This window comes from Hypanus sabinus, chromosome 4 (genome assembly GCF_030144855.1).
Source record: "Hypanus sabinus isolate sHypSab1 chromosome 4, sHypSab1.hap1, whole genome shotgun sequence".
In the NCBI taxonomy this organism is placed as follows: Eukaryota; Metazoa; Chordata; class Chondrichthyes; order Myliobatiformes; family Dasyatidae; genus Hypanus; species Hypanus sabinus.
Genome location: NC_082709.1, coordinates 94,485,873 through 94,502,631, shown reverse-complemented (window position 1 = coordinate 94,502,631; position 16,759 = coordinate 94,485,873). Strand labels below are relative to the sequence as shown.

At 39.1% G+C, this 16,759-nt stretch overlaps 1 protein-coding gene across 4 annotated transcripts in view; it reads left to right on the top strand.

The window, feature by feature from the left end:
- Positions 1-16,759, top strand: part of hspbap1 (hspb associated protein 1) — a 328,857-nt gene that overhangs the window by 222,866 nt on the left and 89,232 nt on the right. For all 4 annotated transcript variants that reach the window (XM_059967685.1, XM_059967684.1, XM_059967683.1 and 1 more), the window contains one exon: positions 14,024-14,107. In XM_059967685.1, the coding sequence (XP_059823668.1) occupies positions 14,024-14,107 (84 nt within the window). The remainder of the gene's footprint in view (positions 1-14,023; positions 14,108-16,759) is intronic.

Below are 16,759 nucleotides of genomic sequence, written 5' to 3'. Positions count from 1 at the left end.
GTCTCTACGATAGCACATATACCCTGGTACACTCAATTCCCAGGCCTGATCCCCTTGCAGCCATGTCTCCGTTATCCCAACAATATCGTAGTTCCCCATTTTCATCTGAGCTTCAAGCTCATCTGTCTTACTTCTGACACTACGCGCATTCAAGTATAGAATTCTGAGCCCATTCCTCCTCTCTTTGTTTAAAACACTGTCTACTGTACCGAACCCAGCTCCTTGAACTTACATCGGGCTAATTGCACCCTGAATTTTGATGACCTCAAGATCACCCAAACCTTCTACACATTTAACCCCATGCTCCTTCTGACCAACCCTCTGGATCTGGATCCCTGCCCCCTGCACATCTAGTTTAAACCCCCCCCCCGAGCAGCACTGGCAAACACTCCTGCAAGAATGTTAGTACCCCTCCGGTTCAGATGTAGACTGTCCCTTCGAAACAGATCCCAATGTCCCTGGAACAAAGACCAATTATCCAAAAACCTGAATCCTTCCTTCCTGCACCATGCTCTCAGCCTCGTATTAGTGTGCATAGTCATTCTATTCTTCGCCTCACTCGCACGTGGCACAGGTAGCAATCCCGAGATTGTCACCCTGGAGGTCCTGCCTTTCAGCTTCACTCCTAACTCCCTGAACTCTCTAAGCAGGACCCCCTCACTCACCTTACCTACATCGTTGGTCCCTACATGGACCACTACATCTGGGTTCATGCCCTCGTTCTCAAGAATAGCCTGCACCCGATCTGAGATGTCCCGGACCCTGGCACCAGGGAGGCAACATACCATCCGAGACTCCCGATCTGCCCCACAAAATCTCCTATCTGCCCCCCTGACTATAGAATCCCCTAAAACTATCGCTCTCTTCTCTTCCCTCCTCCCCTTTCTACTTGAGGGTTCAACCTCTGTGCCAGAGGCAGGAGCACTACAACTCATTCCTGGTAGGTCATTCCCATCAACAGTATCCAGTACGGTATACTTATTGTTAATGGGAATGGCTGCAGGGGTGCTCTGCTCTCTCTGCCCGCTCCCCCTGCCTCTCTGGACCGTCACCCATCTGCCTACTTCTTGGTTTTTTGGTTGAATTCATATTGCAGTGAGGGGAGAAGCATAATCACATGTATCAGTATCACAATGGAATAAAGGGAATTGCAGAGGCATGAGAGAGGAGCTTGCCCGGATGGATTGGAGGATGATAGTGGTGGGGATGACGGCAGAGCAGAGGTTCTGGGAATAGTTCACAAGATGCAGGATAGCCATGTCTGACAGAAGAAGTTTCCAAATTGCAGGTATAGGCAACCATGGCTGTTGAGGGAAGTTAATAACTGCATAAAAGCCAAGGAAAGGGCATATAAGTAGCAAAAGTGAGTGGGAAGTTTGGTGATTGGGAAGTACTTGAAACCCAACAAAAGGCAACTAAAAAAGCTAAAAGGGAAAAGATGAAATATGAGGACAAACTAGCCAGTAATATGAAGCAGGATACCAAAAGTCTTTCCAGTTATATAAAGAGTAAAAGAGAGGTGAGAGTTGATATTGGACTACTGGAAACTGATGCTGGTCAGGTAGCAATTAGAGGACAGTGAAGTGCCAGAAGAACTGTATAAGCAGCTTGCATCAGCCTTCACTGTGGAAGACACTAGCATGATGCCAAAGGTACATGAGTATCAGAGAGCAGGAGTGAATGCCATTGCTATTACAAAGGAAAAAATGCTAGTCAAACTCAAAGGCCTTAAGGTCCTGGACCAGATAAACTACATCCCAGAGTCCTGAGAAAGAGATAATGAATGCATTGGTCATGTTCTTTCAAGAATAACTTACTTGATCCTGGCATGGTCTTGGAACACTGGAAAATTGCAAATGTCACTTCACTCTTTAAGAAGGAAATTTTAGGCCAGTTAGCCTAACCTCAGTGGTTGGGAAAGTGTTGGAGTCTGTTATTAAGGATGAGATTTCAGGGTGCTTGGAGAATGATGATAAAAAAAAAGCCAAAGTCACCATGGATTCTGGAAAGAGAAATCTTGCCTGACAAATCTTGTAGAGTTCTTTGAAGAATTAACAAGCTAGGTAAACAAAGACCATAAGACATAGCAGCAGAATTAGTCCATCTGGTCCATTGAGTATGCTCGGCCATCCAATCATGGCTGATCCTTTTTTTGCTCCTCCGCAACCCTAGTTCCCAGCTTTCTCCCATAACCTTTGATGCTATGGTCAATCAAGAACCTATCAATCTTTAAATACACCCAAAGGCCTGACCTCCACAGCTGCATGTGGCAACAAATTCCAAAATTTCACCATACTATGGCTAAAGAAATTTCTCCACATTTGTTTTGAAAGGGCAGCCCCTCTATCCTGAGGCTATGTCCTCTTGTCCTATACTCCCACCATAGGAAACATCCTTTCCACATCTACGCTGTCTAGAATGTGCCAGGTGAAAAACCAATCAGAGGAAGGATCAAGGGGTGGGGGAGGGGAAGCAGGGAGGGGATAGGCAGGAGAGGTGAAGAAGGGAAAGCACTATGGATAGTAGAAGAAGGCAGAGTCATGAGAGGTGATATGCAGTTAGAAGAGGAGGCAGAGTGAAAGTGGGATGGGGGAAGGGAGAGGGAGGGAATTACCGGAAGTTGGAGAATTCGATGTTCATACCAAGGGGCTGGAGACTACCCAGGTGATATATGAGATGTTGTTCCTCCAACCAAAGTCTGGCCTCATCATGGCAGTAGAGGAGGCCATGTATGAACATATCCGAATGGGAATGTGAAGGAGAGTTGAAGTGAGTGGCAACCGGGAGATCCTGTCTGTTGTGGCGGATGAGGCAACGCTTCACTTGTGAGTCTTTTGGGGTAATCTTTTGCATGTGGTGCTCCCGGTGCGGCCTCCTCTACGTTGGTGAGACTCGACGCAGATTGGGTACGGCTTCATCGAGCACCTATGCTCCGTCCGCCACAACAGACAGGATCTCCCGGTTGAGGGGGGACTTGATAGAGGTATTTAAAATTATGAGGGGGATAGATAGAGTTGACGTGGATAGGCTTTTTCCATTGAGAGTAGGGGAGATTCAAACAAGAGGACATGAGTTGAGAGTTAAGGGGAAAAAGTTTAGGAGTAACACGAGGGGGAATTTCTTTACTCAGAGAGTGGTAGCTGTGTGGAATGAGCTTCCAGCAGAAGTGGTAGAGGCAGGTTCAATTTTGTCATTTTAAAAAAAATTGGATAAGTATATGGACAGGAAAGGAAAGGAGGCTGAGTGCAGGTCGGTGGGACTAGTTGAGAGTAAGCGTTTGGCATGGACTAGAAGGGCCGAGATGGCCTGTTTCCGTGCTGTAATTGTTATATGGTTATACCATGGACTCATGGCTTGTTAAGCAGCCTCCTGTGTGGCACCTTGTCAAAGGCCATCTGAAAATCCAAGTACAATTCTCGATTGCCTCTCCTGCTTTTTACTTATTCAAATAATTCCATTAGATTTGTCAGGCAGGATTTTCCCTTTAGGAAACCATGCTGACTACGGCCTATTTTATCATGTACCTCCAAGAACCCTGAGCCCTCAGCCTTAATATTCAACTCCTTCCCAATCACTGAGGTAAATCTAACTGGTCTATATAATCTTTTCTTCTGTCTCTTTCCCTTCTTAAAGAGTGGAGTGGAATTTACAATTTTCCAGTCTTCCGGAACCATTCATAAATCTAGTACTTCTTGAAGGATCATTACTAATGCCTCCACAATCCCTTCAGCCATCTCTTTCAGAAGCCTGTGGTGTACACCATCTGGTCCAGGTAACTTATCTACCTTCCGATCTTTCAATTTCCCAAGAACCTTCTCTCTAGCTATGGTAACTTCACACACTTCGCGACCACTTCACACCTGGAGCTTCCGCCATACTGTTAGTGTCTTCCACAGTGAAAATTGATGCAAAATACTTATTAAGTTTGTCTGCCATTTTGTTGTCCCCCATTGCTACCTCTCCAGCATTGATTTCCAGTGGTCCAAAATTCATTCTCAGCTCTGTTATACACTCTATGTAACTAAATAAACTTTTGGTATCCTCTTTAATTTATCAACTAGTTTACTTTCATATTCCATATTCTTTACCTTCTTAATTACTTTATAGCTGCCTTCAACTGGTTTTTATCAGCTTCCTAATCCTCTAACTTCCCACTATTTTTTGCTCTATTATATGCCCTCTCTTTGGCTTTTATGTTGGCTTTGACTTCTCTTGTTTGTCACAGTTGTGTCATCTTTCCTTTAGAGTACTTCTTCCTCTTTGGGATATATATATCCTGTTCCTTACAGAAATTCCAGCCATTGCTACTCTATCATCATCCCTGCCAGTGTTCTTTTCCAATTAATTCTCGCCAACTCCTTTCAAATGTCTCTATAATTTCCTTTACTCCACTGTAATACTGATATATCTGATGTTAGATTCTCCTTAGATTTCAGGGTGAATTTGATCATATTATGGTTCTTTTACTTTAAGCTCTCCAATTAATTCCACTTCATTGCACAACACCCAATCCAGAATGGCTGATGTCCTAGTGGACACAACCATAAGCTGCTCTAAAAAGCCATCTCGTAAGCAGTCTAGAAACTTCCCCCTCCTGGAATCCAGCACCAACCTGCTTTCCCCTATTTACTTGCATATCCAAGTACCCCATGTCTATTGTAACATTGTCTTTTTGGTATAGAGCATAGAACGTAGAAATTTACAGCACACTACAGGCCCTTCAGCCCACAATGTTGTGCCTACCATGTAACCTGCTCTAGAAATTGCCCAGAATTACCCTGCCACACAGCCCTCTATTTTGCTAAGTTCTATATACCTAATAGTCTCTTAAAAGACCACTGTCATTAGCAGTGCATTCCATGTACCCACCATTCTCTGTGTGACAAACTTACCTCTGACATACCCCTTGTACCTACTTCCATGCACCTTAAAACTATTTCCCCTCATGTTAGCTATTTTAGTCCTGGGAAAAAGCCTCTCAGTATCCACACAATCAATGCCTGTCATCATGTTATATACCTCTATCAGGCACCTCTCATCCTCTGTCATTCCAAGGAGAAAAGGCCAAGTGCACTCAACTCTCCAATCCAAGAAGCATCCTTGTAAATCTCCTCTGCACTTTCTCTATAGTATCCACATCCTTCCAGCAGTGAGGTGACCAGAACTAACACGGTACTCCAAATGGGTTCTAACTAAGTTCTTATATAGCTGTAACATTATATCACAGCTCTTCAACTCAATCCCACGGTTGATGAATGCCAACACACCATACACCTTCTCAACAACAGTCAACCTGCACTGCAGCTTTGAGTGTCCTTTGGACACATACCTCAAGATCTCTCTGATTCTCCACACTGTCAAGAGTCTTACCATTAATATCTTCAAATTTGACCTACCAAAATGAACCACTTCACATTTATCTGACAACCCTCCAGACTATCCACTGTGGTGATATCATGTGTCAGAACGTGATTGGACAGAGTTCTGAGCATGTGCAGAAATCTGAGAAAGTACTAAAAACATCGAGAAGCATGGCACTGTAAGACACGTGTGGTTTTGTTGCTGTTAAATAAAAGTTATGTTCTTCCAGATTATAGTTTGTTCTTAGTAACCCATGGTATGTTTAAAGAAGACAACATCTACAGCACCCCCAACCTTTGTGTCATGAGAAAACTTACATGCATTTTCTATTTCCCATTGTAATTTGTAGACTGCATCCTTACTACTGTTTGGGGATCTGTATACAACTCCCATTAGGGTCTTTTTACCTTGCAGTTCCTTAGCTCTATCCACAATTATTCAACACCTTCTGACCCTATGTCACCTCTTTCTAATGATTTTATTTCATTTTTTACCAACTGCCTTCCTGCCTGTCACAATGTGTGTCCTTGGACATTAAGCTCCAGCTATAATCTTCTTCTAACCATGATACAGTGAAGCCTACATCATCATAGCTGCCAATCTGCATCTGTGCTGAAGTTCATCTACCTTATTCCATGTACTACACACATTCAAATACAGCACCTTCAATCTTGTTTTCATCCTTTTCAATTTTGTCTGTCTTGTACTCATCTGTTGACTGTAATTCTGCCCTATCAACTGCCTGTCCTACAATACTTCTTGCATTGAAATATACGGTATTATAAAGGTTGCACCATGCTCAACTTTTTGATTCCTAACTTTGTCTGAGGTTGTACCAACATCTGTATCCATAAACTCTCCACTAACTGTTCTGGTACTCTGGTTCCCAGCCACCTGCAACTCTAGTTTATACACCTCCATGCAGTATTAACAAACCTTCCCGTTAGGGTATTAGAAACCTTCAGTTCAAGTGCGAACCATTGGATCTGTACAGGTCCCACCTTCTCTGGAAGAGAACCCAATGATCTAAAAAAACTTATGCCCTCCCTCCTTAGCCACGTATTAAACTGGATAACCTTCCTAGTTCTGGCCTCATGTGGCATAGGTAGTAATCCTGAGATCAAAACCTGTAGGTCCTACCATTTAGCTTAACACCTAATTCCCTGAACTCCCTACACAGAACTTCATCACTCATCTTATCCATGTCATTCGTACTTACATGGACCACAACTTCTGGCTGTTCACCCTCCCACTTAAGAATACTGAGGACTCAATCTGGATATCCCCGACCTTGGCACCCTGGAGGCAACATACCATTCTGGAATCTTGTACTTTCCCACAAAACCTCCTGTTTGTTCCCCTAACCAACGAATCCTCTATCACCATAGCATGCCTCTTCTCCCTACCCCCTTCCCTTCACGGATCACAGATGCAGATTCACAGCCAGAGACCTGAGTGCTGTAACTTACCTCTGTTAGGACATTCCCCTCCACCACTGATAGTATTCAAAGTGCTATACCTGTTGTTGTGGGGGATGGCCACAGGGATACTCTGCACTGTCTCCTTAACCCTTTTCCCCTTCCCGACTGTCACTCAGCCTCCTATATCCTGCACCTTGGGTATAATTTCCTCTCTATATATGTCCTGTCTATCACCACCTCAGCCTCCCGATTGATCTGGAGTTCATCCAGTTTCAACTCCTTAGAAGCCACATCTGGACACACTTCTGGCAATTGTAGATGTCAAGGACACTGGAGATCTCCCGGCCTTCCCACATCCCACAAGATCTCTACTATCCTAGCTGAGCAGATATAAAAAAGTGGGGGGGAACTTCAGCTTGAAATTCTTAAAATGTATGATACCAATTCAAAAAAAAATTTAAACCATCTATTTATTATTTGTTAATTAAATAACCACCACCTTACAGCAATGCAATCAGATAGTGAATGAAGCTATGAGCGCAGTTGACCAAACATTAAATGGGGAAAATGGCATTGAAGTCATTGGTGTGGCATCAAAACAGGCATGTACTGAATTTTGGAAGTCATTTAATTGGCTTCAGTTAAGATTGGTATTGATTTTGTTTTATTTATTGTCACATGTATCAAGGTACAGTGAAAAGTTTGTCTTGCATGCTGGTGATACAGATCATTCTTTTTCAATCTTTTTATTATTGTTCTTAATAACAAAATAAAATTGATACATAGATAATGGGATTACAAACATACACATTTCAACTGAACATGAAAGAGTACATAAGCAATGATTACAGTATAAATGAGTATTCCCAAATCATGAACGATACAATATACAAATAAACAAGGCAAACCTAGATATATCATAATATATATTAAAAAAACAGAAAAAAGAAAAAGAAAAAAATTATGCAAAAAAAGCTGATCTAATAATCTAATAACTAATAAAGAAAAAAAAACAAAAAAGAAAAAAGAGAAAAAGAAAATAATGGAAAAAAAACGGCTGTTTATAATATCTCACAAAAATACAAAATCATCAGTGTCGTCAACTCCGATCCTCAACATATATAAAATCGAAACTGGAAAAACAAATAGGCTTGGAACAGGGTCATATTACATCATATGAAAATATTGAATAAATGGTCTCCATATCTTTTCAAATTTAATAGAAGTATCAAATACAACACTTCCAATTTTTTCTAAATTTAAACATAACATAGTTTGAGAAAACCAATGAAATACGGTAGGATTAATTTCCTTCCAATTCAACAAAATAGATCTTCTAGCCATTAATGTAAGAAATGCAATCATTCGACAAACGGAAGAGGATAAATGGAGTGAGTCCATCATTGGTAAACCAAAAATTGCAGTAATAGGATGAGGTTGTAAATCAATGTTCAATATCACAGAAATAATATCAAAAATATCTTTCCAATATTTTTTCGAAAGCGGACATGACCAAAACATATGAGTTAAAGACGCTATCTCAGAATGACATCTGTCACAAATAGGATTTATATAGGAATAATGTGTCAATTTATCCTTGGACATATGAGCCCTGTGCACAACTTTAAGCTGTATTAATGAATGTTTAGCACATATAGATGATGTATTAACTAATTGAAGAATTTTATCCCAATTCTCAATAGGGATAGTAAGGTTAAGTTCTCTTTCCCAATCATTTTTAGTCTTATGAAAGGGCTCTGAATGTATCTTCATAATTATATTGTAAAGTTTTGATATTAGCCCTTTCTGAAAAGGATTTAGTTCAAACAAATTCTCCAAAATACCTGAAGACACAAAATTTGGAAAAGTAGGAAGTACAGTACTTAAGAAATTCCTAATCTGTAAATATCTAAAAAAAATGAAATCTAGGCAAATTATATTTATTAGATAATTGCTCAAAAGACATAAAACAATTATCCAAAAATAAATCGGAAAATCGTAATAATCCTTTAGTCTTCCAAGCTGAATAAACTTGGTCTATAATAGAAGGATAAAAAAAGCAATTGCATACAATAGGAATATTTAAAACAAACTGAGTCAACCCAAAAAATTTCCGAAATTGAAACCATATACGTAAAGTATGTTTAACTGTTGGGTTGTCAATTCGTTTCGGCAATTTAGAAAGAGCAAAGGGAAGAGAAAACCCTAAAATAGAACCCAATGCAAATCCTTGTACAGATTTAATTTCCAAGTTCATCCAATGAGGGCTAAAAGATATATCCCAATCCTTTAACCAACATATCAAATATCGGATATTAACTGCCCAATAATAAAATCTAAAATTAGGCAATGCCAATCCACCTTCCTTCTTTGCCTTCTGTAAATATATTTTACCTAACCTAGGATTTTTATTCTGCCATGTATATGAGGAAATGTTTGAATCAACATTAGCAAAAAAAGATTTTGGAATAAAAATTGGTACCGCTTGAAATATATATAAAAACTTGGGTAAAATAACCATCTTAATAGCATGAATCCGACCTATCAGAGATAAAGATAGTGGTGACCATTTAGTAAACAAACATTTAATTTGATCAATTAAGGGTAAAAAATTAACCTTAAATAAGTCTTTATAGTTTTTTGTGATTTTAATCCCTAAGTAAATAAAAGAGTCATTAACTAATTTAAAACGTAAATTTCCATAAATTGGAACCTGTCTATTTAAAGGAAACAATTCATTCTTATTAAGATTTAATTTATACCCGGAAAAATCACTAAATTGAACCAACAATGATAAAACTGCAGGAATGGGTTTCTCAGGATCAGAAATAAATAATAATAAATCATCTGCATATAATGATAACTTATGTATATCTGTCCCACGATTAATGCCAAAAATGTTCTGTGATTCTCTGATAGCAATTGCCAAGGGTTCTAAAGCAATATCAAATAATAATGGACTAAGAGGACAACCTTGTCTAGTACCCCAAAATAAACGAAAAAAGGAAGATCTTAGATTGTTAGTAAGCACCGAGGCTACTGGAGTATGATATGCTGGAGTATTAATCCAGGAAATGAATGTCGGACTAAAATTAAACTTCTCAAGCACATAAAATAAGTCCGCATCTAATGAAATAACACATTCTGAAGTGCTATTTGAAGGAGTATAAACAATATTCAATAATCTCCTAACATTGAAAAAAGAATAGCGATTTTTAATAAAACCGGTTTGATCTTCCGAAATAATTTGGGGTAATACCTTCTCCAGCCTTGATGCCAGTAACTTGGAAAAGATTTTGGAATCTACATTCAATAAAGATATTGGTCTATAGGATGCACAGTCAGTAGAGTCTTTATCTTTCTTCAGTATTAAAGAAATGGAAGCTCTATAAAAAGATTGTGGTAGATTGCCCAATCTAATTGCTTCTTTAAAAACCCTGCATAACCAAGGAGAAAGAGTAGCGGAAAAACATTTAAAAAATTCTACTGTATACCCATCTGGACCTGGTGCTTTCCCAGAATTCATAGAGGAAATAACTCCTTTAATTTTTGCATCCGTAATAAGAGTTTCTAATATTGAAAGATCATCTGATGATAATTTTGGAAAATTCAATTTCCCAAGAAAATCACACATGGTATTACGATCATGAGGGAATTTGGAATGATACAGGGAGGTATAAAAATCTTGAAATGATTATTTATCTCATCATGGTTAACTGTCAGATCCCCATTCTGCTGACGGATCTTAGTAATTTGACGTTTAACCAAAGCATTCTTCAATTGACTAGCTAACAGTTTACCTGATTTATCATTATGTATATAAAAATCAGATCTGGTTTTCATTAATTGATTTTCAACTGAAGATGTAAGTAATAAATTATGTTCCGTTTGAAGTTCAACCCTTTATTTGTAAAGTTCCTTGCTAGGAGTAATCAAATATTTCTTGTCAATCTCTTTAATTTTATCAACCAATAAAAGGGTTTCCTTCTTAATGCATTTTCTCAGACCAGCAGAGTAGGAGATAATCTGTCCACATATATATGCTTTAAAAGTTTCCTAAAGTGTTCCGCAAGAAATATCATCCGTGGAATTAGTTGAAAAGAAGAAATTGATCTGTTCCTTCATAAATTTAATAAAATCTGGATCTTGCAGTAAGATAGAATCAAATCGCCATTGTCTAGTACTAGAAGCTGTATCCGTAAATTTAATAGAAAGTTTTAATGGAGCATGGTCAGAGATGGCTGTAATATCATAATTACAACCAATTACTGATGGAATAAAACAAGAGTCAATAAAAAATAATCAATTCTCGAGTAGGAATGATAAACATGTGAGAAAAATGAAAACTCTTTGTCCTTAGAATGCCGAAGTCTCCAAATATCAAAAATTCCATTATCACTCAAAAAAGAGTTAATACAAGTGGCCGACTTATCAGGTAAAGTCTGAGTGGATATAGATTTGTCCATCAAAGGATTTAAACAACAATTAAAGTCACCACCCATTATTAACTTATATTCATTTAGATTAGGTAGAGAAGTAAATAAGGACTTAAAAAAAATCGGGACAATCCACATTTGGAGCATAAACATTAACCATAGCAACCTTTTTGTTAAAAAGTAAGCCAGTAATTAACAAAAATCTACCATTTGGGTCCGAAAAGATATCATGTTAGACAAATGCAATAGAGGAGTCAATAAAAATTGAAACTCCCTTTACTTTGGCATTCAAATTCGAATGATACTGTTGATCCCTCCAAAACCTAAAAAAGCGATAATTGTCCTCTTTCCTCACATGAGTTTCTTGTACAAAAATAATATGAGCATTAAGTCTTTGGAATACTTTGAAAATCTTTTTCCGTTTAATCGGATGGTTTAAGCCATTAGTATTCCAAGAGACAAAATTAATGGTCTGAGCCATATTTCTGAAATCAACCCTTTGGTATATAAAGGGTTAACCAAATTATGAACTCATGCACCCGGAAGAGGAACAAAAATAAGGGGCGGACCCAGAAGTGACAACATAGCGGATATTTTTGTAGTTTAAAATCAGCCCAAATTAAAAAACTAAAAAAAACTGGTATAAGAAACATAAGATTTAGAAAAAGACCTCCCACCCCCCACCCAAGAGGAGAAGAAAAAAAGACCACCCCAGCCAGGGATAGGCTGGGAAAAAGGAAAGATGAAACTAAATCTACCCCCATATCAGCAGAAGACAACTGCGTATATAAAGGATTAAAAAAAGATCCACCCAAACTCTAAAGAAATAATAATCACTATACTAAAACCAAACTTCTTAATATAATTAGTTGTAAAAAAAACAAAAAGAATATAATCACTGGTAACTTATAAATCGGGTTAAAAACCCAAACAAACCAAAAAAAAATTTAAACTGATAAGAGATGCATTTTCGGAAGAAGACAAGAGAAAAAAAAATGGCGAAATCAAAAAAAACCCAAAAATATTTTAGAGAAGAAACCGCCATCTTAGTAAAAAAAAATTCACCTTCGAAGGATTAATAATAATAACCAAAGATAAAGTACAGTGGTTGAAGTAAGTAAAATAACAAGATTAGTATGTCAAAAAAAAAACTTTCACTAGAGTATAAAATATAGAGTAAACCTACGCCAATAGCCAGAAACAAAATCTGATTTTGGAAATAAAATCCATCTTGCGCAATCAAAATCACTCATTTATTAGGGATGAGAATCCGTAGCAGTAGGGAAGTTCTCATTCAGAAATCTTCTCGCTTCAGATGTAAAAAAAACCAGCCATGGTGCATTCGGAGGCGATATTCTGAGCTTCGCAGGGTATAAGAGCGCAGGTTTTAGATTTTTCTCATAACATTCAGACATCAGAGGTTTAAAAAGAAGCCTTGCCTTCATTACTTCTGGACTAAAATCTTCTACTAAAGGAAAATTGTGATCTTGAAATTTGACCATCCCTACACGCCGAGCCACATGAATAAGTTGCTCTTTAACATGCACATAATGAAATCGGACAATTACAACCGGTGGTTTAGCAGAAGCACTTGGTGATCGACGCATAATTCTGTGAGCGCGATCAAGTAATGGAGGACTGTCTGGGAATACAGAAGGGAACGCATCCTTTAAAAGTTGAGTAAAGTACTTCGAGGGGTCCCCTTGTTCAGTACCTTCCGGGAGACCAAGTATGCGTAGGTTCTGTCTTCTGGACCGATTCTCAAAGTCGACACTGTTGGCTTTAAGTGTTTCCACTTGTTTAATCGTCGAAAATAAGTTCTGCTCCAATTTTTCAATTATCAAATCTCGCTTCTGAGCGTCCTCTTGCAGAGTTGCAATTAGAACTTGCTGCTGGTTAACTACTGAATCCGTCTTATCCATATAATCTTGAAAAGCCTTTATATCTTGTTTAAAAATTTGTCGTCGTTCTTCACATTTTTCATTTAAAACCTCCAATAACATTTCATAAGTCAATTCAGTGCGCTTAGGATCAGTCTGCTTCTTCCTGTTCCCGTTAGGATTCTTCCCAGGTTCTCGCCCTTTAGATCTAAGAGCCATTTCTTCAAAAATTCACAATAAACTCTTAAAGATAAGTCCAAAAAGGTAGCAAGAATCTTTTGGTGTAGGTAAAAATAAGTTAAATAAGGGTGATCATAGGTTAAAAAAAGTAAAGGTTATGGAGCGAATCTGAAACAGTGCTCACTCCATGAGCGTCTCCTGCTGATCTCAGTGATACAGATCAAATCATTGCACAGTGCACTGAGGTAGAATAAGAAAAAAAAATAACATTGCAGGATAAAGTATAAGAGCTACCAAAAAAGTGCGGTGCTTGTAAACTTCAAACTACAAGATTATAATGAGGTAGATTGTGAGGCCAACGGTATCTTATTGCACATGAGGTTCGTTCAAGAGTTTGTTAACAGTAGGATAGTAGCTGTCCTTGAGTCTGGTCGTATGTGCTTTAAGACTTTTGTATGCTCTGCTCAATGGAGGAGGGAAAAGAGCAAATATGGGTGGGATCTTTGATTATTTTGGCTACTTTACCCAGGTAACGAGAAGTGTATATGGAGTCCATAGAGGGGAGGCTGGTTCCTGTAATGTTCTGAGCTGTGTCCACAACTCTCTGTAGTTTCTTAATTGTTGATATACTGATTGATTGATCAATTAGTAAACATTAGTACAAGTTTACAATTACTGAAACAATTATGAAAATATTCATCTCAGTGGATTTCTTTCAGCTGACATTATCTTGCATTCCTTGTAGGTCCTTTTTGTTCCCAGACACTGGTGGCACTATGTGGAATCCTTGGATCCTGTCACCATCAGCATTAACTCCTGGATTGAACTGGTAAGGTATACAGGCTTCCTCTGAATATCGGATTCTCTTGCAATACTGCGTGTCTACTTCAGGTGCTATAACAACAGATTTTATCCATTTGTTATAAACTGTTGAACCATTAAGGTCTGCCATCAATAAGTCTCCTTCAGCAGGCACCACCACTGCTATCTCATTCAGCTGCTCTTGTTCCTCTTGTTTCACAAACACTCTGTCTGTTCTCTTCCACTCTCCTCTTTCTCTGCAACATAATGAACCTGTACAGATAGCATGCAAATTACTTCAAACCTAGTTTAAGACTACTAGCTAGTTTTCTAGTGCGATAAATTGGACTCTTGACCCCAATCTACTTTGTTATGATCTTGCACATTATTCTTTACCTGCAATGCACTTTCTCTGTAGCTGTAACAATTTATTCTGCACTCTACTATTGATTTACCTTGTACTACCTCAATGCACTTTTGTTCTGAATTGATCTGTATGTACAGTATGCAAGACAAGCTTTTCACTCTTCTTCAGTACATGTGGCACAGTAGTTAGTGCAACACTAATACGGTACTACAGTTGGAATTCTGAGTTCAGTCTCAACGTCCTCTGTAAGGAGTTTGTATGTCCTCTCTGTGCAATGTGTGGGTTTCCTCCCGCAGTCCAAAAATGTACCAGTTAGTAGGTTAATTGGCCATTGTAAATTGACCCAGGATTAGGCTAGGGTTATATTGGGGGTTGCTGGCAGCACTGCTCAGAGGTCCAGAAGGGTTGTATCTTTAAATAAGTATATGTGATACTGTAATAATATACCAAGTTAGCAATTTAATCAGCATTCTTTGTCCTTCCTCCTGATGTTAGTGGTGCTCATCTGGCCTCACTCTTGTCTCCAAAATTTGTTACTCGTGTGCACACTTCATATAATCAAAAGCAAGGTATCACAGATGCATGTCATCTAAAATAAAATTTGAAAATGCATGAATGCTCCACAAGTCCAACACCATCTACAGAGAGAAACACTTTCTCCATTCACACTATGTTAAGGAAATGTTAATTTCGTTTCTCTCCACAGATACTGCTTGACTTGCTGAGCGTTCACAGAATTTTGTGGTTTTTTCATTGTGTTTTTTGGGCCTGCTGAAAAAAGTTACAGGAACTAACGTTTAAATAAGTGTCAGTCAGGGCCTTTTTTCCTTCTCGGGTAGATGCTAAAGACCCTTTACCAACAGATTGAAACAAAGCAGGTTAGTGCTTCGAGCCAGTACTTAATTAGAAAATGGGTTATCATTGGCACATGTATACTGCGATATGTGTGCTTGTGTGCAGGTTGTTCCATACCTCAATACATTGAAATAGAACAAAAGGGAAAACAATAAGGCAAGTCATTGGACATATTTAAAGTAGAGCTTGATAGGTTCTTAATTAGTAAGGGCATCAGAAGTTACAGGGATAAGGCAGGAGAATAAGTCAGCCACGATGGAATGGTGGGGCAGACTTGATAGGCCAAATGAACTAACTCCATTCCTATGTCTTGTCATCAAATAACAGAATGCAAAATGTATAGTTAGATTTACTAAAGAAATGCAGTGGATGTGGAGAACTAGGATGTACGAGCCATGCCAAGGTAGACTGAGGGATCAACCCTCCTCCTCTTCTTGGACATCTTGCTCAAGTTTTCTGCCTTTTCAGGATCTTGTCATCCCTAATAGTAGATGAGACGTCAACCAGCTCAACTCAGCACACCTCTGTCCTTAGCCTCTCCAAACACACTGCCCTTCACTCTCTCTACACTAATCCAAACCTTGCCATTAAACCTGCAGACTAAAGGGTGTGGTCTACCTTGCAGAGGCCAGGCAACAACTTTCAGACACTTCCTCATACCTACCCCTTGTAAAGAACCCTACTCTGGACCATCAGACTACTGTCTCCCACATCAGTTCTGGAGATTTTCCAACCACTACCACCAACCTCATGGTTTCCTTACCCTACACTGTTTGTTTCTAACTCCTACACAAGAACCATAAACCGCAAACCATTGCCTCTTCCTGTTCCTGCGCCATTGATCTCATGCTGCATACCTCGACTCCATTCCATCCTCGTTGATTTAGTCCTGCCCACCTACATCTGTGACAATTCACATGCTTTTAATCTCCTCGACAACTTTCACTTCTTGTCTCTGACTACCTCATTTTCACCATGGATGTCCGGTACCTATACACTTCTACCCCCTCCCCCCACCCAACAAGAAGCCCTTAAAGCTCCCCACTCCTTTCTCAACAAAGAACCTGACCAATTTCCCTCCACCACGACCACTGTCCTCCATCTGGCAGAACTAGTCCTCATCCTCAACAATTTCTCCTTCGGCTCCTCCCACTTAATCTAAATTCAAGGGGTAGCCATGGGCATCCACATGGGTACCAGCTATGCCTGCTTTGTTGTTGACTACATGGACCAGTCAATGTTTCAAGCCTTCCCAGCTCTTTCTGTGCTACATTGACAACTGCATTGGTGCTAGTTCATGCACTCATGCTGACCTACCTAACTGCATACAAGCAGAGTCTAAAGAGCAAAGCTCCAGCGAATAAGGCAACTAAGAGGTGGTCCTGGGAGGCAAAGGAACTGCTTCGGAATTGCTTTGAATTGCTTCGGACTGGGCTTGTTCAAGGACTCATTTGTGGA